At 43.0% G+C, this 22,474-nt stretch overlaps 2 protein-coding genes across 2 annotated transcripts; both read left to right on the forward strand.

Moving 5' to 3' along the window:
• Nucleotides 1-5,159: 5,159 nt before the first annotated feature.
• Nucleotides 5,160-8,157, forward strand: LOC133011487 (cathepsin Z-like). The gene is made up of 7 exons (XM_061079212.1): nucleotides 5,160-5,239; nucleotides 6,057-6,185; nucleotides 6,609-6,772; nucleotides 7,240-7,419; nucleotides 7,500-7,650; nucleotides 7,737-7,899; nucleotides 8,035-8,157. Exons 1-7 carry the CDS (start codon nucleotides 5,160-5,162, stop codon nucleotides 8,155-8,157), a joined length of 990 nt encoding a protein of 329 aa, XP_060935195.1.
• A 5,835-nt stretch (nucleotides 8,158-13,992) lies between these two features.
• Nucleotides 13,993-14,750, forward strand: nanos1 (nanos homolog 1). The gene has a single exon (XM_061080157.1). The coding sequence runs from the start codon at nucleotides 14,067-14,069 to the stop codon at nucleotides 14,748-14,750; it is 684 nt and encodes a 227-aa protein (XP_060936140.1). The 5' UTR covers nucleotides 13,993-14,066.
• Nucleotides 14,751-22,474: the final 7,724 nt, after the last annotated feature.

Below are 22,474 nucleotides of genomic sequence, written 5' to 3' on the forward strand. Positions count from 1 at the left end.
GCGGCGCCGCCTGGATCTCAAACATCGTTGAGAGGAAATCCACAGGAAGACGTCAGTGTGCTGCTCCGACTGTTTGATGGATAAGTTCTCTCAGGGAAGTGCAGAGAAGAAACAACACAGCAACAGCGTGAAGATATGTCAAGAATTATTGCTAAAATAGGAAATGTAATGTCACATATCACAGGCTCATTGACAGTATGAAGGCTAAACTATTTGGCTTTAAAATGACTGGAACCATTTCAGGAAATAAGAAAACAAAAGCCAACAATAAATGCAAATAAACCCATCTGCAGGCCTGTGTGTAGCTTAAATACTGTGTGTGCATGTATGTGTCTTTTACCTCATGTTTTCCACCCTTCATGTCTTCACTTTGTCCAAACTTGGTCCCACGCTTGGAGGAAAAGTCCACATTCAGTCCTCCAACGATGAAGAAGAGTAAAACAGTCCTTTTAAGTTCTAATTGGTCATGAAGAAGAACACTGAGCCACAGGTTCCTGGTCACATGGTGCGATGTCTGGTGACGCTCTGTGAGGCCTCCATCGATACACCGTTAGCACCACACTAGCAGCGATGCTAACCGACAGCTACCCAGCAGGCTAACAGTTGTATACAGTTGTAAATCTGACTTTTTACAAATGAGTGAAGCTTCTTTAGTGACGTGAATATCATCATCTGGTTCACTTTGCTATCTGTTAGCTGTTGTTAGCATGAACACAAACACTGCTTCATCCACCAGGTGCAGCAGGTGAGACACTCTCCCGCTCTCTCTCTAAGCCCCGCCCCTTCACCAATCATATTGTTAGAAATGGATCGAGTCTGCCTCACTTCCTGTTGAGGGATGTGTCTTCAACCAAATTAAATTATGCTCACGTTCTTAAAGTAACAGATTTTACAGTGTCACAGTTTTTAGTGTAGAAATTAAGGATTTCTACTGATGTGTAAACATTAACTCTAGGACCCTAATACTATATATATATATATCCTAACTCTAGAGCATTTATACTTTATAAATCTTTCCTCAAGGGCTTATTATACTATGAATATTTTATCTCTGGGGTTTTTATGCTCCATACATCCTAACTCTGGCCCTTACTATTACTACTACAACTATTTAAATGGTACTTCCTCGGGCTATTTCCCGTTGTGCCACGAAGTTTCAATAAAGCCAGTGTAATTCTGCTAAATGACGTACAAACAGCAATGGAACTGTAGAGGTAAAAACTACATTTAAATCAAAATGAAAAATTAGGATGGGAAATAAAGCAGATAAAGCTTTTATCTAATTTGATAAAAAACTAAACTAACTTGAGTGTGAGTGGTGTATTTCTAAAGTGAATCCCTGAGCTCGAAGTCAGTTGTATTGAGTGAATACTTTTTTATAACTTGCTTGACTTGTTACTGTATTTCTTACATTAACCGCTCATGTTTCACCAATTGGATGTATATATGATGTAATATCAGGGTCCTCCGTCGTCCACTCTGCTTATCCTCTCTTATCCCCCTCACATCTCGGCCTCCACAGGGGCCGTCAACATTATCGGCTTTATGACATGACTGGTAAAGATCAGTGGGATTCCTTTTGAGCCCCCATTCCTCAGGTTTAAGTCCTCTGACCATAGTCCAACGTGCTATTAAAAACCATTTATGAGTGAAATGTACTTAACAAGTCTGTCATCGCTGCGGCTTTGTTATCGTCAGTTGAGCCAATAGAATGTGAAGTGGCTCACCGGGTGACGAAACCCCCGACGGTGAACTCTGAGGCCGGGGGATTTGGCGCTGGTGGACAAGTGGTTTCACTGGCGAGGCAGGAGCTCGGTACGGAGCCTTTGAAAACTCCTCGACTGGAAAATGTGGTCGCTTTGGAGGAGACGGGAGATCAGCACAACGAGCGATGACAGAGTCACTGGACATTGTGCAGGATCTTAAAATCTCATTTTTCAAGTGGTGAGATTTGCGCAACATATAATAAAATCAATGGCCCGGTTTCTAAAGGAGTTTGAGGATATTTTCCAGTTTAAAGATACCGGGAGATACACTGGATGACACAGCTTTCCCTGTGATCACAGACTTTTAATCAAGATGGATGACGTGTCTCTACTTCCCGGCGATGTAATGGAATGAAGCCAAAATATTTCATATAGAGGCAAAGTCTCCATATCTGGTCCTTATACAGATCTTTGGTCCTGCCGATACACAAGCTCAACTAAAAATCTCACTAAAAATCAACCATCAAAATACAATACTTAATAATAATAATCTTCTTTTCAACAAACTTACCTTCATGTTTGTTGCTTTTTATTCTTTACTGCAGCAATGTGACAATAGATAAATGTGAAGCTGATTTACATTTGAATCCCCTTTATATTTGGGAACTGAAGTTCATTCGTGACCTTGGATGCAACTGTTGACAAAACAAAGCCCCTTTAATAACTGTTGGAGCTTCACATTATATTACGTGATCTTGGAGATGAATGGAGTTGTCATGTATTTGTAGATGTTAATATTTCTACCTTCGGTCTGAATATATTATTGTGCGGCTCAAGAGGAAATGATTAACATAATATACAGTTTCCAAGAACATGAGAACGGTTGTAGAATAGATGTATGAATGCTAATATACAATGATACCAAGGACATTTTCTAAGTATTCCCTGTTGAAATAAAATGAATATTCACTGATTTGGCAACAGTTTTCCTTCTGATAATATACATAAATAATACGTAATTTCATAAAGAATGAATGAGCCATACATTTGTAGAAATTGCGACAAGTAAATCGTTTCAAATTGAAAAAGAAAAAACACAACTGTGGTGCAACTTCACCGCGATGCAACCACATGCATGGAAGTCGGGTGTAAGGTCAAAACATGGGATTTGTATTTGTGTATCATTATGAGAAAAATAAGCTGTTACCTCAACAGTAAATAGATATTTTTCTGTCTTAAATCTGACCCTGAACAACAAGCTGCGTTCGTTTCTCTGCTCCGTTCAATACTGTATCTGTAAAGTCTAAGGAAAAGCCTTGGGCTGCCTGTTTAAAGCTGCCTTCGGCTTTTCCTCTGAGTGAACCGTCCAGTTATTTGACGTCCGCTCCTTCCTGACAGTTGACAGGTGAGTGGAGAACATGTGGGGGGGGGGGGGGGGGGGGGAGGCTGAGGGATCTTCCTGAGGAAATGCCAGAAGAAACTCAACTGCCCTCCAACTTTCCCACGGATCAGCGGACACGGATATTATACACTCCGCTCTCCGCATGCACGCATAGAAATACTTACCAACTATTAAGTGTTCACATGCACACAAACTCACACACACACACACACACATAACACGCTCACTTATACACAAATCAATCACCTGGCTTGCGAGCTCGCTAATGATGTTGTTGACGTTAATGAGGAAGGGGACACGCTCATGAAAGCAGCTAACGATGCTAATCATGGAGATATCACACTGATGCCCCTGTAACAAGCCATCATGTCAGGGACTGAGTCATTGATTAACTAGGATCTGATGTGGTTTTTATGTGCGTGCATGTGGAGCACTGTTTGATTTAAGTACAAGAAACAGCAGATTTAAAAAAAGAATACCATCTGCAGCATGTGGAGGGTCTCTGAGGTTATTTACACCCTGAGGAGCGAGTTCGGAAAACACACCAATTATGAAAAGTAAACTTATCGCATACCCTTTTAGCCAAAATTAAGAAATATTCCTATCACATCCTGTCTGGTATGGTGGTGTCCTTTAGGCCACACATCCACGCTTTACCCATATTGTTTATCCTTTGACCAGGAAGGTCTTGGTCAAGCCGGGATTTGAACCTTCTTGCTGTGACGCGGTGGTCAAACCACTGCAACACTCCACCACCTATAAGCCAAACATATTCTGTAATTTATCAAAAGCAACCATTAATTTCCCTGCTCTGAGAAATCTATGACTCTCATATCTGAGAGCCTTGTATTCTTTGTTTTTATTTCTCAGTGAGTCATGCTCCACGTCATGAACGACCTCTCTCAGCCAGCTGTCTACCCAGTGTTGCATCCTGTACGATATGAAGAAGAGAATCACGTTGGATCAAACGTTTATGGCTACTGTGTGTGCTATGTGTTTCGTAACATTGAGCTTGAGAAGGTGCGGCTTTAACGCCTCATCAAAATAAAGTAGAATAAAATATCATGTTTCCATCGCTGCAGATCAGAGCTGGAGCCGATAAAAACCTGCAGAGTCATTTCACCCTGGAGAGAATGCTGATTGAATTCATTCCTATTGCAGACAAAAGCCAGATGTTAGTGGGTGTTAGTGGTTTTACCAGTGGAAAGAGGGGTTTCGTTTACCATAATGTTCCTGAGATGGGGGAAACACTTCGCCCTACATCCCCCAAAATGTTGGATTATTCTCGAAACACCTTCACTTGAAATTCAAAACATGGATTGATACATCTGAGGACAGACAGTCTGCTTGTTGAGAATCTCATTTAAAAACCATGCTCAATAATCTGCTGCTAACAGCCTCCAGTCTCATGGTTCTTCGGCTTCCCGCTGGATTTCTGATCCTTGCTGCTGGGATTTGCTCTCGTTCAGCCTCAAGAGCATTAGTGAGCTCCAACACCGGTGATGTTCGGTGATAAAGTCCGGCTCACACCCGGTGTTCCACTTCATCCCCTAGGTGTTTGATGGGGTTGAGGTCAAGGCTCACTTCCATTTCTCCCACACCGAACTGGGAAAGTAATTTCTATATTTTACCTGGGTTTGCACGTGAAGGTATTGTCATGTCGAACGGGTCTGAGCATGAACAGCATGCCTAACCTACTTTAGACCATGTTGTTTGTATAGCATCATCTCGTTGATAAAAATCAGATTTGATGATCATATGAACAAATAAATAAAACAAACGCTCATTGATGGGTGAGAAGAAAAGAAGAAACGTTAATTGGAGAGGAGTCAAACTTATTTGCATTTGAGCCTTTGGTTTCCAGCTCACTGGAACTAATATCATTTCACGTCCTCCAGTTGATTGCAAATCTGGGATCGGGTTTCCTTTCTATATCTAAATATTAATAGTCTCCATTACAGGAAAATTACTTTCATCTCCGACTCACATGGAGGGATTAGATTTTAATCAGCGCATTAAATATGACTTTCTATTCCTGCAGATGGGTGAGGATGGCGGGCGGGCAGTCAATTACCATCATGCTCTGTTTGCCTTCTCGCAGTGATAAAGTCTTTGTTGTCACACGGAGGCTGTGAGAGCATAAACAAAAAGACAAAGTGACGTGTGGGGATGAGGAGACATTCTGATGAGCTTCTGTCAGGGATCAACGCATCCAGATCACTCTGAATCTAAAAGCTTTTAAAGAGATTTAAAGCGTTGACTTTTGTTTCAATCCTCAATAACAGCTGCTTCAAAACATCCGGATTCTCACAATTAAACTGGATTGGATTAAATTTGTTGTATTTTTTTGTTGCTATTGTTATGGTGAGGAAATGAAACCACTTTCTTTTCTTCTTTTCACTTAATTTCACTTCACGTAATTTTATTGTTCTTACAGCAGACACTTGCATCATGTCGACCACTGACGGGAAATACAGAATATGTCTGGGTGATTCGGCAAAAGATTTTACGAAGATAAACATTTTAATTCCAATAATTGTCTGAATATATGTGACATTATTCATATTTTGGCTGCAGAGAGAAGGTTATTGTTTTAATCTCTTCTTTCATGGCAGAGAATGACAAACTCAATAATTTAACACCCCTCACTGCACTTACACTTGATTATATTGTGATAATTATTGAAACCCATAATAATCTATCTTCTGCAGTATGTACATATTATATTATATTCTCATTTCTATTCATTCTGTATTATTCCAGCAGATTTCGAAGGTCAAGATGGATGTCATCCTTCAAAGTGAGATTTTGATTTCCCACAATGCACGTGTGAGTGGCGCCCAGGTGAGATCAATGAAGCCTGATGTGCTCCTCCTCTGCTGGTGGTGCTGGTGAGGTATTTAAACCAGGACCCAAGTGATCTGTGGTTAGTGGTTCGATACCCTGAGATTCAACATGTCTCAGTTCGTCCTTTTTATTTGCGTGCTCATGACTCTGGCTGTTTCAGGACGACACTTTTCTAGAGAGAGGCCTAGTTGTTATCTGCCGGTGCCCAGGGAACCCGACTATGGAGTGAGGTGAGTTGACTGGTTTTTGACTGGAAGGCTCAACTTTGCACATTTAACTCTGCAAATTGAGTCAAAAATACTGGTTTCAAGTTTTTGCCTGTAATTCAGTTTGCCCCTTTACCCTGCAGACCTGCTCATTGTGATTTCATGTCATTAACAGCTTTCCTTCTAATGCTCCTCATTCACAAGTTGGCTGGGGTTCAGTTCAGACTTGGCTGAAACGTACACACTTGACCAAACATTCCTCAACTGCTACTTTATTTGTGACGAGACATGTCAGAGCGCTGTGCTGTGAGCTTTCTGTTTCTGCCTCACCATAGTAACCTTCCTGAGGCGTGTGCATGTACAAGCTGACAGGGTGTCAGTGGAAAGCTGCTGCTGCCCTTCAATCTCCAGGTTCATAAAAAAAAACACAAATCCTGTCTCTCCCAGAACTGCAGCTCGTCCTCATGAACTCCTGAACCTGGCTGTGATGCCAAAGTCCTGGGACTGGAGGAATGTAAATGGCGTCAACTACGTTAGTACGACTCGCAACCAGCACATCCCTCAGTACTGTGGCTCCTGCTGGGCTCACGGAAGCACCAGTGCCATGGCCGGTAGGTTTTATTTTACTTGCCCACTTAAAGATATCTAACATCCTGCCATCACCCTAATAAATGGATCTGATTTGAATTTGTTTGCTGTTTTTAAATTGATCTGCAACATCTCTTTAGAAGCTAAAATGTTAAAGAGGGGGTTTTCAAGATTTTGTTAGGAGCCAGAGGTGTAAACTACCACAACTACTTTCTGGAAAAGACATCGTCATTAACCTTTAAGAGTTTGGACGACTGTAACCTTCAAAGTTTACTGGAGTTTTTACTCTAACCAGCTCCTCATTATCTGAATTTGACGCTCACCCATTTGCACTGAAGTATTGCTGGGAGGAAGATGTCTGACAATGTCTCATAGTGTCAATTAGATCTTGTACCAACTGAACAGATGGGAATTCCACTGATATTAAATCACTCGTGCAAAAAAAACGAATATTTCATCTGTGTGGAACTTTACTCTGCCCTGTGTGTAGATCGCATTAACATCAAGCGGCGAGGAGTGTGGCCATCTGCGTATCTGTCCGTCCAGCATGTGGTCGACTGTGCCGACTCCGGCTCGTGTCATGGAGGCGACCACGGCGGCGTGTGGGAGTACGCCCACAAACATGGCATCCCCGACGAGACCTGCAACAACTACCAGGCCATTGACCAGAGTAGGAACCCAAACTGATTTTGTTTTTCATGACTCATTGGTGCATTAGAAAAGCTTTTAATTAAGTTTCTCTCTCTCCAGAATGCAAAGAATTCAATGCATGTGGCACTTGCACGACCTTTGGAAAGTGCAACACGGTGCAGAACTACACTTTGTGGAAGGTGGGAGACTTCGGAGTCATTAGTGGACGGGACAGCATGATGGCAGAGATCTACACTGGAGGGCCAATCAGGTTTTTAAAGCTTAAAAGTTTAATTTCCCTAAAGTGAGTTGAGGCTTTTCTAATTGCTTAACAACATGCATGCTTCCTCCCTCCAGCTGTGGAATCATGGCCACAGAGAAACTGGATGTGTACAGCGGGGGTCTGTACTCTGAGTTCGAGGAGTCTCCAGACATCAACCACATCGTGACAGTGTCGGGTTGGGGAGTCGAAAATGGAACCGAATACTGGATTGTGCGAAACTCCTGGGGAGAGCCATGGGTGAGTCATGACAGTGTCTTGAGTCCTGCATGGTTCAGTAGCTTTTTATGCAAACTGGCTGCTGGACTGAAATATATAAATATAGTTGGTGCTTTTTGATTTATAATCCACGTGCCCTTGCCTTTTTCCTCCCAGGGTGAGAAGGGCTGGCTCAGGATTGTGACAAGCGCCTACAAAGGAGGAAGTGGAAGCCAGTATAATCTTGCTTTGGAGGAAGACTGCATGTTCGGAGATATGATTGTACCCTCGGCTTATTAATGGAGCACCATGTATCTAAATAAACTATAAAACTGAATTTAAGATCTGTGGTATCGTGATTGTACTTTTTTGTCCTACATCAAGACTTTATGATCAAAGATTCAGTACTGACCCATCTCAAAGGTCAAATAACAGCTAGTGGTGTTTTCTAACAAGATTTCCCCGCAACAACAAGCGTATGAATATGCAGCTTTATTTAAGATTTTGTGGCCTGGCTCCAGACAAATTACATTTGAGCTGACTTTAGTTGCCTGCTAGAAAACATCTGAGCAGAACTTTTCTGGATCTAAAACTCAATCTGTTTTGAGGAATGTGAACAGCAAATAGAAGACTGAGTTTTGGCCTGTCTACGCTGGAAGCCCCAAAATATTGCCCCTGAAGATGATGGGTTCAGAGATGCAACTACTGTTCTATTCAGACAATTCAGCAGCTGCTCTTTCAAATCGAAAAATAAATATTTGTAGTAGAAGCTTTTGCTTTGCACAGTGATTCAAACCTTGTCCTTCAGGAAGCCCTTTTTAAATGTGGCTTTATTTGGGTGTAGATTTGGTAAAGGTCAATTTGTAAGTGCATCCAAATGGAGAAATGTTTAAAAGCAACATTTGTCCTTGAATGACACGGCCTCTCCTGTCTCTGAGGCATCCGGTCACAGGATGACTGAACCGAGCCGCTTGCTTTGAAAAGCCGAACAATATTTATTTGTTCTACATCTCTGAGCGTGATAAACAGCCCTCCTTTTATTGACTGACATGCTTTATTACCTTCAGTGCTGTCATGCCTCTGCACTAACGTTCAGTTTAATCGCCAGTTATCTCCAGTGGCACACGCCGCGGCACAATGGCATCCTCCGAGTTTATATGCAATTATGAGGAGCCCATTTTCTTGCCGTTCAGCTGGGGAACAAAAGAAAACACAGCACTCAGATATTAGGTTTCGTGGGACGTAACAATAATAAAAAATGAATAAACACAAGCGGTAGTGCTTTGCTGCTGATATGGAAATGCTTCCCATTAACTGCAGTTTCCAATCTTGGGGGGGGGACAAAGGATAATCAAACCTCACGCAGCACTGTTAGCTTCCAGCTCCAAACCAAAGCAAAACCTTAAGCCTATAAAGCTGTGGCGTGTCCGAGTGGAGGCCCACTGCAAAAACAAATATTAAACATAATTTGGCTCGCTCAAATATTACGTGATCAAGCGACCCCCCCCCCCACCCTTGAGCAATTGTTCACGTGAAATTAAATTTTTGCTCTGATTAAATTTCCTGCATGTCTCCTCATTTGCATAGTCACCAGCACAGCTCTAATGGCTGTGAATGGAAACACATGGAAATCTGTGGCTGAAGAAGAAGAAAAATGCAAGTTGCAACTGCACGTGAGCCGTTTTCATACCGAGTGATTCAGCATTCATCTTCATTAGAGCAATTGATATGGCGAAATGGATTTTTCAGCAATTCCTGCAAACCCCATTATGCATTGTTTCAGTGATCAATACGTTGTTCTGAAAACATGAGGATTGAGGGGCGGGGTGGGGGGGCGGTTGTTGTATGAAAAAGAGTTTTACTGATTACCGAGGCCCTTTGGTGCTGCCAAGGCCTGGATTATCATTTTAAATAGAACATCCCCTTCTAAATTATCATTAAGCAAGGCATTCTGATGATGATAATAAGAATGAAAGTTATTTCTAATCATGTCTCCATGGCAGCTGCCCGTAGCAGCAGAGGAAGGAATATGCAGAAAGCTTCCCTGAGTGTGGGCTTTGTGTAATCCTTCCCCTCGCATTCACTCTCCCAAGGCCACTGCTGAAACTTGCCTCCCCAATACAAGCAGCCGAGAACAAAGAATAACCAGACAGCCACAGAGCACATTCTGGTATTCCACGGAAAAAAAGAAAAAACCCGCTGTTCCCTGATTCCGCCTGTGAGGCAGCGAGACACCGAATCCGATGTTAAAGATTAAAAACACGCCCCAAAATGATACATGTAAATTATTGCTGGCGGTATACGAGCAGATGCGATGGCAGATTTATTTTCTTTGTGCGTTCCGCGATACCATCAATCATTCATTTATTGTGTCAGATATGAATAGAGCAGGCTTTTCAGCCCCCGAGTCTGACGAGTCTCGCTGTGTTTGTGCAGAACACGAGGACGGGAGCCCGGTGCCGAGCGGCTTGATCCCAGTGCAGGAAGCGTCAGAGGGAAATGAGCTTTGCACGAGGTGGTATAAATCACACACTATCACAACCCTCACCTCAGCACCGGGCTCGGCTGACCGGCTCTGCACTGCATAAAACATCTGAAGCACAAACAGCAGAAATTAGACTTACACACGTGTCATATATTTGCTAATGAGCCCGTCCAGGAAACACATCTGATCATTAAAAAATAAAGTATCTTCCTCAGTCAGCCGAAACTTTCCACGATGATCTGTGATTCTCCACCGTCAAGGGAATAAAGAAAAACACTCACACAACAATCACTTAGTCAGTGTGATCCCTAAATCGATTTACAGACCCCCCCCCTTGCTGATGTTATGCATCATCCCACTGCTAATCTCACTTCCTCGTCCAATATACTCATGCAACCTCAAGGCGGCTGCAGAATTAGCTTTGGTTAATGGACGAGTATTAATCCCTCTTAGTCACAACAAAATTAAGGAATAATGTGGCCATGAATATTTCAGCTACACTGCAGCAACACAGGAATCAGCTCGCACAATCTGCGCGTGCTTGCACGAAAATAATTGGCGATTACATATATTATTTAATGCTTCATCATAAAATTCATATTTTGCAGCGGCTGAACAGGGGCCGCGGAGTGAAAAAATCCAATGAGCAGTCAATACTATTTCAAACTAAGTTGCTGAACAGACGGAACGGGGGGGGGGGGAAACGGCCTCTGCAGCATCAGAGGTCGCAGAACCCGGGCTTTTGTTTCCGCTCGTATCTCTCCAAAGGTGCAGCATTCTTATTAGATCCCTTAAAAATAGATGCCAGCCTTCCAAGTCAGTGAGTTTGCGCAGCCTCCCCCTGGAAGTTTTAATTAGAACACCAGTCACTCGTGTTATCGTTGTTTCAAGAGGGCCGGCTTCCACATTCCTGAGCCGCTCTACTTCATCACAGGATCAGAGGCCCGGGGAGAGTGGACTGTTCGGGACAGCTGCTTCGAAAACGCTCCCTCTGGATTTCACCTCAACGAGTCAACATGGATGGATGGACGGGTGGATCATGTCTCTCGCTGATGGAGAGGCAGCGTGCTGTAATTTGACAGGATTATTACTGAGATGTATTGTGAAATTTATAGCCGCCTAACAGGTACTTCATAATGAAAACAAATGGTGCAAGACGTCCTAGGATCAGCAGATTATCTGAGCGCATGCAATGAGGTTTTTCCAGACATGTGCACATGGGACACAATGGAAACAGACATGAGAAAAGCTTGTAGGGACTGAAAAAAACACTTGATTGGACTGTGATTGGTTCTTCAATGTTAAAATTGATGTTTCTGATCAGGAGAAGATTGAAGCCACGATTCATAGTTTTCCTTTTTGAGATATTCACGCATCTTTGGCTTTGTTGACAGGAAAGTGCAACCAAGCTGAACCTGTGTCAAGCAAAACTACAGCAGTACACTATGTTTTTTAATGTTAGCATTTAGGCTACATCCACTACTATGTTTTGAAATGCCTTATACTGAGGTATTTGGAACCACTGCAGGTGCTGTTTTACTTTGAAAACTCGACAGCTGTGTTTTAGTCTGGAAGAGCAAACACTGAGATGTTTGGGAAAGAAAGGTGCTGTCATCCATGTTCACTTCCCGGTTCTGGTCAGCCACGACTTGGCTGCAGAACAAACCCTTTACAAACACTTACTGCCAGTAACATTTCCACCTCATCGTAGGTTCAAGACCCGAGAGTGTCCGCACACCAGGGACACACCCACACAACTAAGGGCGAGGACATTCTCGACCTTTCCTAAGAAAATGAATCCCTCATCTCACTCTTCACCATTGTTTAGATTTGTCTGCAGTGAAACCAGCTGCAGAGAAGACAATCTGATCGTTGTACAGTGTAAGTGAAGGGTCACGTGATCCCTGTTTTCAGGCCTGTTTGAATGAAATGAGGATTATTACAGATGTGGAGCTGGTGTGGACGCAGATTGTTGTGTTGTGCGACTGTAGCTTTACAAATCAAACAGTCCATTGGAGACACTGGAAACAGCTTTCTCACACTTTCTGGTCATATTTGTCTCCAGTTCTGATAAAACCTGACAAAATGCAGGAGAGATACGAGCAGAGGTAATTTAATGAACATAGTGATTTGTCATTGGGGTGAAATTACCTTTATACAACAAATAATTTGTTTCTACACAGACATTTTAATGGTTTAGCTCAGGATTCATAACAGATTCCTGATTAGACCTTAATCCAGATGTATTTTAATGAGATTTGAGGCTAAGGGAATTAAAATCCTTTAATATTGTGTGTGTGAAACCTCAAAAACTGGAATCCATTAGATTGGGATGTTTATATATTTTGTGTTATGTCTCTGGGATTAGGATCAGATGTATAATCACAGATTCTATGCTGTTCCTGAAATGAGTCTGAATCTCTGCAGTTCGGTCGTGTCCTCCTGTCTCTGATCCTCCTAACGACTTCTGAGGACCCATCCCGGTTGACTTTTGTCCTCCAGTCAGTGGACATCATCATTACTGTAGGTTTTTTTGTTTGTGTCCCCTCGTTCACTGAGGAAGGATGAGAGAAATGAACTGAGCCGTCACTGCACTATGCTGCCCCCTGTTGAAACCCTCCTCTGCATGTTTACACCCTGATGAGGGATCCATTATGGAGGGATGGGATGTTTTGTCTGGTGTTTTAACAGATTTCATTTCACACCAGGGCACAAATAACACAAGAACACGAATTCAAGACACACTGGGATGCTTTAAGATGTTTGTTTACTTCTATAATTGTGGCAGCGAACTAACAATTGATTCTAGATAGATTATACAAAGTGGTAAATGCATATTTCTAAGAGTTCTTGTGATTAAACATGTCCCTGTATTACACCTATCTATACTGGTGTGTGTATGTGTTGTGATATAGCAAAAAGCATAGATAATGAACCACCTTCTAACTTGTTTTTCTGAACCTGATTAGTAATGGAGCCATAAATCTCTTGTGCACCAGGAAACATGGAAACGTGAGGCTTTGTTTAATCTTATCGATTCAGCTCCAAAGTAATATGATGCATCAGCACAGATTATTTCTCCCAGGACAGTGAAGGGGAAGCCTGGCTGCATGGAACAAAGGGGCCTGGCTGCTGGCACACAAAGGGTTAATGTGTGTGTGTGTGTGTGTCTGTGTGTGTGTGTGTGCGGGAGTCGCATGTTGTGTTGATGTTATTCTCGTACAATGATTAACGATACTGAGCCACGAAACATGCGCAAGTGTAGTGTTTTGGCACCGAGGGAGGGACAAAGGACCGCGCTCTCCTCCTCCTCTGCCAGATTGGAACCGTGGCGCATGGAATTATGTAATTTAACCACATCCAGGCTGTTGTTCCTTCTCCAAATCATAAACTATTACAAAAAACTTCATAAAAACAACCAAATAGTCCAAAGGCCGGGACGATGACTGATGTCCACAGGGAGACAAACGTGAGGTTGTGGAGGAAAAGGCGCCTGCAGCTTTCAACCTGATCCCAAACTTGGATTTGAAGGGAGCGCGCCCCGCCCTCCTGCTCCTTATAACCAGAAAGCCTGTTTGCAGAAAGGCTCAAACACAAGAGGAACACAGGAGAAGTGTACATGTGCATGAACCTCTCCCGGAGAAGCACTCTGGCTACAAAGACTTTACGGATTACACTGGTTTGTTTCCAGCTCTCCAACAAAGAGACCAGAGGAGAACCAACCATGGATTTTCTCAACCACAACTACTTGAACGCGCGCAGCCCTTACGACTACACCTTCAATTTCTGGAACGACTATCTGGGTCTGACCACGCTGGTGACGAAGACCAACAAGCTGAGCATGCCCCAGAACCCCAACTCCATCACCGAGTCCCTGAAGGCGACCCTGGGCCTGGACGACTCCCCGCCGTGCCCGTGCGTAATCGCGTCCGGCGCCGGGGACGTGGTCGGGCACCTGGAGTGCTGCTGCGGGTCCGGGAGCCCCCCGCCGACCTCCATCCTGGACCTGAAGGAGCGCTTCTCCATCCTCAGCCCCTTCCAGAGCCAGCTGGGGGGGCAGCTGCCGGAGAGGGAGCTGGGCTTCGGGGGCAGCTTCGCCGGGTTCGACCTGTTCGGCGTGGAGAGGAAGATGCGTAAACCCGCGCCCCGGAGCAAGCAGGAGCCCAAGATCTGCGTCTTCTGCCGAAACAACGGAGCTCCGGAGGAGGTGTACGGCTCCCATGTGCTGAAGACCCCGGACGGCAGGGTGGTCTGCCCGATCCTCAGGGCTTACACCTGCCCCCTGTGCAGTGCCAACGGGGACAATGCCCACACCATCAAATACTGCCCACTGTCCAAAGACCAGCCATCCCAGCGACCGTTAAAGGGAGGGAGGGCAGTGGGTGGTAAGAGGATGAAAATATTCTAAACAAGACAAGACTATAAAAAAAAAGTAAATTTAATTGCACTGAACAATTTTCCAGATGACTGTTTTTAATTTCGGGCTCTAGGCTAGCCTCTTTATCCCAGTTTCACAAACATATTGATTTTATCCTTTTATTTCTCTAAGATCTCTTATATTTTTATAGTTCATTTATCCACATAGAATAATTTTATGCTTTATACATTGGATTTTTATTTTTCCTTTCTATAGTTTGTAGTCATTTGAGCGTGTGCATATGAATACACCTACGTATCAATAATCACAAAGTGTGAATACATTTTAAAAAAGAAAGTATTTTGGTCACGTAGGGAAACACACTGACATTGGCAAAGGGGATGAATGTCATATTTCTACCAAGTATTTTTGTACGGTGAGCCAAGCTCGCTGCGAATTTTCCTTTTCTCGTCTTAGAAAACCAAAGTTACGTTTGCCATTAAAGAAGCTGAAGAATGTGTCATTAGTGAGAACTTGTGTGTGCGTCTGACCGGGAGCTGTAGAGGAGGAGGTGCAGGAGGAGGCTCTCTCTGGTCCCATCTGCCTTGCCCAGAAAACTCCACAACATATTTTCCAACTTGCTTTTAAAAAGTTGACATTCAATCTGTGAGGCAGGGGAGACAAGGAGGGTAAAGACAATGTGGCCTCTGTTTAGGGCTCATATCCTCCAGGGACCATTATAATCAGTTGTTGAAAAAGCCAAACCCTCTTTTCCAGTCGTACGTGACGAGGAAGTTTTCTGACTTCACAAGCGGTCAGAGAGGAGAGAAGCTACATGTTCTTTATGTTTACATTCCCACACGAGGGCCGAACACACTGGATCTCCTTTCCTTTTTTCTTTTCTTGATTTGCCCCTGATGTTGTTTTCACTTTAGAGTCTCATGGGCAGGTCTGCTCTTTACAATATGAAAATGGAGCGAGTCCCTTTTACCCCCTGTCACGCTGAATGTGGAGAGGGGGGTGAGAAAGAACAAATGAATGTCAGTAAACAACAACAAACAACAAACCTGTTAACCCCATTATTTCCTTTTTATTCCCCTTAAAGAATCCAAAAAAAGATGCAAACATGTTGTGAATGTATGATTGAACGTGTCACTTGCAGGACTGCACATTTCTGACAGTTTTGTTTACCAAAGGAATTCAATTGCATTGAAGAGCGAAGAGAGATTTGCTGTATTGTACATAAAGTGATGTTTATCCAGTATTTTAACATTACAAGTGACTTCAGAGGGCGCTACCTCAACAGGATTTTGTACTTACATGTAAAATGTCAACAGCAGTTTATTGATATAGTGCTGCCATTTATAATAAGGGTTTTTTGATAGTATTTTTGATCTTTGTATAACATAATTGTATTTTCATTTTGTTGCATTTTAACATGACGGAAGTGAATTTCCAAGAAGCTATAAGCATCGCTCGCCACAAGGTGATTGTCTGTAAATAATGGTGACACCCATACTTTGGAAAGTTTAGTTGTTCGATGTTACAGTCTTGGCGGAGTGTGTGACCGAGTGGATTATTGAAAAAGGCTGACGAAAAAAATTTGCCACTTTTAACAGAGGTGTTGTTTTTTTTCTCCTTTGGATTAAATGAATAAGAGAAAAAAAGAGAAAACACTGTTGAACTTTGTTATTTATATTTTACCACAATTTTTCCTGTATGCTGCTGTGCAGAATAACAACATATGAATTCACTAGAGAAATAAAAACTTATCAAATATTTGCAGCTCCGTGGTCGTGTTCTTGTGTTGAGTCCACATGTTAGAGCCTCTTTTAAACACAGCAGCGGTGCCAGCGTCTCACGTTACACAGCCACTGAGTGATTTAGTGATCCGCAGATGGACTGATGAAACCTAGCAGGGGAAGTCCAGTAAAAACACATTTGCAGCGGTGCCTCTGCTTTCCCTAATTGGCCGAGCTAACTGACGGCCTCACTGATTAACTTAAAACACAGACTGTGTGTGGATCAGCTGTTAAAACCCTCCTGCTTTAAGAGTTACTCCAGAAGAGAAACTTTCCCTTTAATCTTCGGGAGCTTCTGGACAAACTGAGCTGATCTGCTGCTCTCGCATGTGGAGGATTTGTCTCTGAAGGACAAACACAGTGCAGCGGTTGTTCCAGCTCTGCCCACACTAACATATCTTGGCCTCGGCCGCAGCATTCAAACAGATCATGTTTGCACTGAGTTGGATTGAATGCCCCGGCCTGGCCTCTCCGCCTGCTGCCGACCGGGGCTCAGACACATCCAGGAAGCTTTGCTGCGGCTCCTTGCTTCTCTACAGTTGTGCTTTGGGGGCTCGTGCTCAAAACAGACTGCAGCCGGGTAAGAAAACAATGAATAGAGTCGAACCATGATGAGTCTGTGAAAGTCTTTTCTGTGTGAGGGCCCGTCTCACCGGAGGAAAACAACATCAGACGCTCGTAATTGCTGCTGACGCTGCGTATACGGCTCAAAAACACACATCTAGACGACTGTACATACATTAGCCTGAAGCATCCGGCTGGTGTCATCCACACCTCGGCTGTTCCTCCCTCCCTGCTCCCCCCCTCCCCCTCCTGTCTTCATGCATCTCTCCAGCTGAGGCTGTGGCATTAAAAATGGATGACTACTAAGTGCAACAGGGATTTATCTCTGCGAGGAACAGTGGTGAAAAGGCCTGGCGGGCTAGCATCCCAGGCAAACACAGCTAACAGGTCTTATTCCCTCTACGCCACAGCTTCCATTAGCCGCTCTGCAGACAGGCCCCATGTAATCTAGTTAGTTGCACCATTTATGAGATATGTATCTATCATGATCACATAATATGTCCTACCCTGGCTGGCTGGCTGTTTTTTTTTTATCAATACACAATTTGTGCTCACAACAGATCTCTCTGCAGAGCGTGATGGGTCAGGTTCATGTGAAGCAACAAACTCATTACTCTAAAAGTAAAAATGAGCAAGGGAAGAGTTTGAATTCAAAGGCAGCAGTAGTTATATTCTTTGCTTTGTTCCATGGCTGAACCTTTTTAATACAGGTTTATATGAATCGTCAATGTTTAGGGTTGCTCTTGTTTAATTTCTTTGTTTTTATTAGCACATTCGATCCAGGATTCCTCAAAAATGCAGAATTTAGAAATTTTTTATCTTGATGCACTCACTGTAGCAACACGTGTATTAGCAAACCATGATTTGTAACTTTCACAGCCACCCCCACAGTGTTTCCATGTTCCCCCTGCTTGTACTGTAATGATAGAGACGCCCTGTGGAGGACAACAGCCCCAAGCTGGGATTCACTGCAGTAGAAAACAAGATGACTTTTTAATATGTGTTTTTATTATATTGACCTTTTCTTGACCCCCTGGCATCAAATTGGAGAATCAAAGTTTTCTCATTATCTAGCAAGTGAAATGTCGGAGTGATCCATGTACTTTTTTTACAGGAAACTATATGTGTATGTAAGGAATATTCTCCATCTAGGCCATGTTCTCAAGTACAGGACACTATACAGGCCATTAACTAATGAAACTGGCTTTAAGCTGAATAAAACTACTACATGAAATCTTACTTCAAAAATCCCTGAACCTACTATAAAGCCGAACGGACTTGTTCTCTTTTATTCTCCGGGTGGAACCAACCCTGAGATGACTCGGCTCCATCGACCTAATGGACCATCCACATGGCATCCTTCACTTCCATTCACCCACATGGCATCAGTGTGTACGGCTGATAATACGTTAGAGAAGCCCTGAGTTCATTCATGGTCTCACCGTTTACCAGAATACATTTGTAATAAGAATGCTGCTGTTGCCTAGCAACACCCGGAGATGAAATTGGACAGCAGCTGAGCATGAAAGTCATTCCACACAGCGAGAGAAAGACGACGTCGTCTTTACTTCTCACATGAAACAGTTTTTATAGCTGAATTGGTGCGAATAGGATTTTAAATTGCAAGAAAAAAAATCTTAAAAAGATTTTTGGCCTTTGTTTAGATGTGTTAACTCTTTGCTGCCCCGTGTGGCGACAAACGGTATTACAAAAACACGGATACCTGCTTTGTGACACTTCTTCCAGTTGTTCAAAGCCGCCGGTGTGGAAGGAATCATAATGACGAGTATGGTGTTATTGAACTCTCTGTCAACATGGCTGCGGCGAGCGGGCTCCTCCATTAACAGCTCCGTCCCTGTGAGGGCAGATCACAGCTTTGATGCCCTAATTGAAATTTCACAAAGGATTTATTTGAAACCAGAACCCGCTGCTGTTTAAGTGAGGCCGACAGGTTATTAAGTTTCTCTCACAGCATGATGAGCTTATTTCTCAGTGGCCGTTTCGCTGGTGCAGATGCACTGTCACTTGAAATAATCCTCCCAGTCACTCGTGCACATCCCGCGGAGGAATCTGTGCAGCCGGAGCATCACTGAGTCGTGCTAACATTTGCTCAGTGAGTGCTCTGGAGTGTGTTTTCTTAAAGAGGCTGTTCTGCATTTTGAACCGGTGTCTGGCTTCACTCTCCGTCGGGCTCGGGGCGTCCTCAGCTCAGCGGGGGACATGTTTTCTGTTTACATCTCAGAGTTTGGGAATTTATAAATAGTTTCACGAATCCAGAATTCAATTTGCTCCAGACGCCATAGTGAAAAACATCGGCGTTGTGTTTGCACAACAGCTTCCTCCAGGCTGTGATGATGAATCCAGCTGAAAGGACGCAACAGGAAAGATTAAATTATTGATTACAGTTACTAGAACACATTTATTGATCAGTGAGGACCATTACCTTTAAATGAAGTTATAAAACTTACAGAGATTATCAAAACTTAGAGTCGCAGTTCTTCTGTGCAAGAAAACATCTTTTGTCAGACGACTGTAAAGATTATGAGAATCTTTTGATGATTTTTAGCTGCAAGATTCAAGGTTTCTTTACTCTTGTGCTGCAGGAACCACATATGGACAAACCACATGATGACGTAACATCGATCAACAATACAAATATATCACAGTGGGACACAGTAACGATTAAAGTACACAATCTGTTCCCACAACAAATATCTGCAGAGCTTAATGGGCAGATTGAGTAATAATGACGCTCAGTGGAGTTCATATCTCTGCTGAGGCCCGACAGCTCAAATCAAGCTGCAGCAAATTTCACACATATCATACACACTGGATTCTTTCATCTAGATTAAAATGCAAAATACGTTTTTCATGGTAATTTGTTGAGAAGTTTTTATGTTATATTGCTTCTAACCAACAAATAGACTAACAGACAGAAGTGGAGAGAATCTCCTTTTGCCTGAGTTAATAAAAGTTCCCTTGTCCATCTCGCCTTCAGTGTTTTAATAATTGGAAATGAAGATGAGGGAGCAAAACTTGATTTAATTAAAGGGCAGCGTTATCAGTCAGGTGTCTCCTCAGAGCAGTTATCTCCAGGACTGAGGCATCTGGATCCCGACTGACGGGCGATAAAGATCCAGCTAATGCTCTGCAGCAGCAACTGTTAATCTCTGCAGCCGATGGGACTCGGATGATTCATTAATTTACGCAGCAGCTCATCGGGGACGCCACATGAAATATCCTCTGGTTAATGTGCTGCGGTGCAAAATTAACTTTTCAGCCTCGGTTTTATTTGCTTGACTTTCCAGTGACATCAGGTATAAACTTTAAAATGAAAAAGGATCAAACTGCTCTTTCCCTCAAACCAACAACCCTCTGCTCTGTTGTCCTGCTGTGTGTCGTTAAACCCAAACAGCCCATTTACATCCTCGTCTTTATCCTTTGATAGCAATGATGAAAGGAGAGAATTCATTACAGATCTGGAGAATTTGTTTATTGCTCCAATCATTTCCCAGAATGCACTCGGAACGAGGACGGGTCCCGTCGCCTAGCAACTCCTGGGGATAAAAATCAGAAGGCAGCCAAGCATGAAAGTCATTCCTGAGAGTGAGGTAAAGAGGATGTCATCTCCAGCCCTCACTTTATGGCCTGGTGGTGATTTGGTGACGCTTATCTGCTCAAAACTGTCTGGAGAAAAAAGTTAATATTATTCAGAGACTGGTGATGGAGATGTGACTGATCCAGGGACAGTTGCTGCTGTTATCTGAACCGACCGAACCGGGAGCGAGGTGAGTTTAACCGGAGTTCAACGCTTTTCTGCACCGAGCCGTAAACATTTTATCACAAAGTGTGAAAAAGGGCGACATCAGCTCCGGAGATGTGCATTACTTATGAATGTGTGTTTACCCAGAAGCTCATTGTTTAACTGAGCAGCCGGATGTTCGTCCAATTGACTGCAAAGCTTTTTAAACTACACAAAAGTGAGTATAAATAAACTTAGGCTGCTAATAATCTCATTGATCAATCACATGAGTGAGGTCAGGACATTAGAGTCCCGGTTGTTTAGACCTCTGCACCTGTGAGGCATGAAAGTGAAGCCAAATCCTCCAGACTGCCCCCTGGTGGCTCGCTGCAGTATGGCTCATCAACCCCATCATTTTCAACCAAGTACAAGTACCTTGTGTTTTCTTGTATCAAAACTTCAAACCCTACATTCAACCCTACATTAGTTCACATGCTACAGATTACCTGATTTCTGAGTGTGCTGTTGTCATCAGCTGTTGATAATAGTGGTGTTGTTTTACAGTGTAATGGATACAGGAAGCTAATCTACATGAGTAAAGTAAAATATGTCAGTTTACATACATGTACAGTCAGATTTAGTTTGACAGCTCAGTCACTTTCCTTACAAACACGTCTTATCTTGGGTGGATCGCTTGGGTACTGTCTGGAAAAGGTTAGCACAGAAACATATACATTAGGATCCAGTACGGATGTAATTACAGCACATAGATGCAGAATCCATGGATTCATCTTGATTGTTTGAGTGGCTGATCTCCTGCAGACGCTTCACATCCATCACATCTCACACAAATAAACAGCTGTGCCACAAGTCAACTTCCACTGCCCAGTACGAACACTGACCTCGGCCCACTTGGCTTCTCCCACCAACACGATGCTGCAACTTTCATACATTTTTCCACTGCAATAATTCATATGTGATGTCTGTCTTCTTGGGGACATTTAGAAATATTTATGTATTTATAAGAATTTGCAATGGCAATAAAGGATGTCTAAGTGATGTAAACTAAATCTGGGGATATGCAGAGAGATATTCTTTCAACACGTTTCAATAATAATGTTTCAGGTGTCCGTTTAAAACCATGAGTCCACATGAGTCATGGAAGGACCCTGGAAGTAGCTCATCTAAATGGAATGTGGCACGTTGTTCACGTTATCATTTGTCACAGCTACAACCTGAGCACGGATCACACAGAGGGAAACTCTGGACAGTTTCAGATGGTTGTAAAAAGACAAAAACACACACAACAGTTTAGTTTGTTTGTGCTTTACTGTGAAGGAATCCACGTCAGAATGATTTGAGGTGAATCACTGTGTATATTCATATCAAAACACCCAGACACTGCATTTGTAAACACTTTCTGTAAGAATACAAACTATTTCACGCACCACAATCTGTCTCCATTCATATCGTCTTGATTCCAGTCGACCGAATGCTCATTAAAAATGGCCTGCGGTTGTTTTTTCTTCTTCTCCTTTGTGATCAAGTTGCTCAGCATCCAAGTCGTAAATTGATCTGTTTTCTATCTTCTCCTGTTATTAAATAATTCAGTGGATTAAACGTGCCAGAGGGTTGTCTCGTCCACTCGCTCCACAACAAATGAACAC

Source organism: Limanda limanda, chromosome 10 (assembly GCF_963576545.1).
Source record: "Limanda limanda chromosome 10, fLimLim1.1, whole genome shotgun sequence".
Lineage (NCBI taxonomy): Eukaryota > Metazoa > Chordata > Actinopteri > Pleuronectiformes > Pleuronectidae > Limanda > Limanda limanda.

Bases quoted from the DNA above. Each gene is read 5' to 3' on its own strand.
- LOC133011487 (XM_061079212.1), top strand. From the start codon at position 5,160: ATGGCGGGCGGGCAGTCAATTACCATCATGCTCTGTTTGCCTTCTCGC. The intron at 7,420-7,499 runs GTAGGAACCCAA...CTCTCTCTCCAG, and splicing joins CTACCAGGCCATTGACCAGA to AATGCAAAGAATTCAATGCA. The intron at 7,900-8,034 runs GTGAGTCATGAC...TTTTCCTCCCAG, and splicing joins ACTCCTGGGGAGAGCCATGG to GGTGAGAAGGGCTGGCTCAG.
- nanos1 (XM_061080157.1), top strand. From the start codon at position 14,067: ATGGATTTTCTCAACCACAACTACTTGAACGCGCGCAGCCCTTACGAC.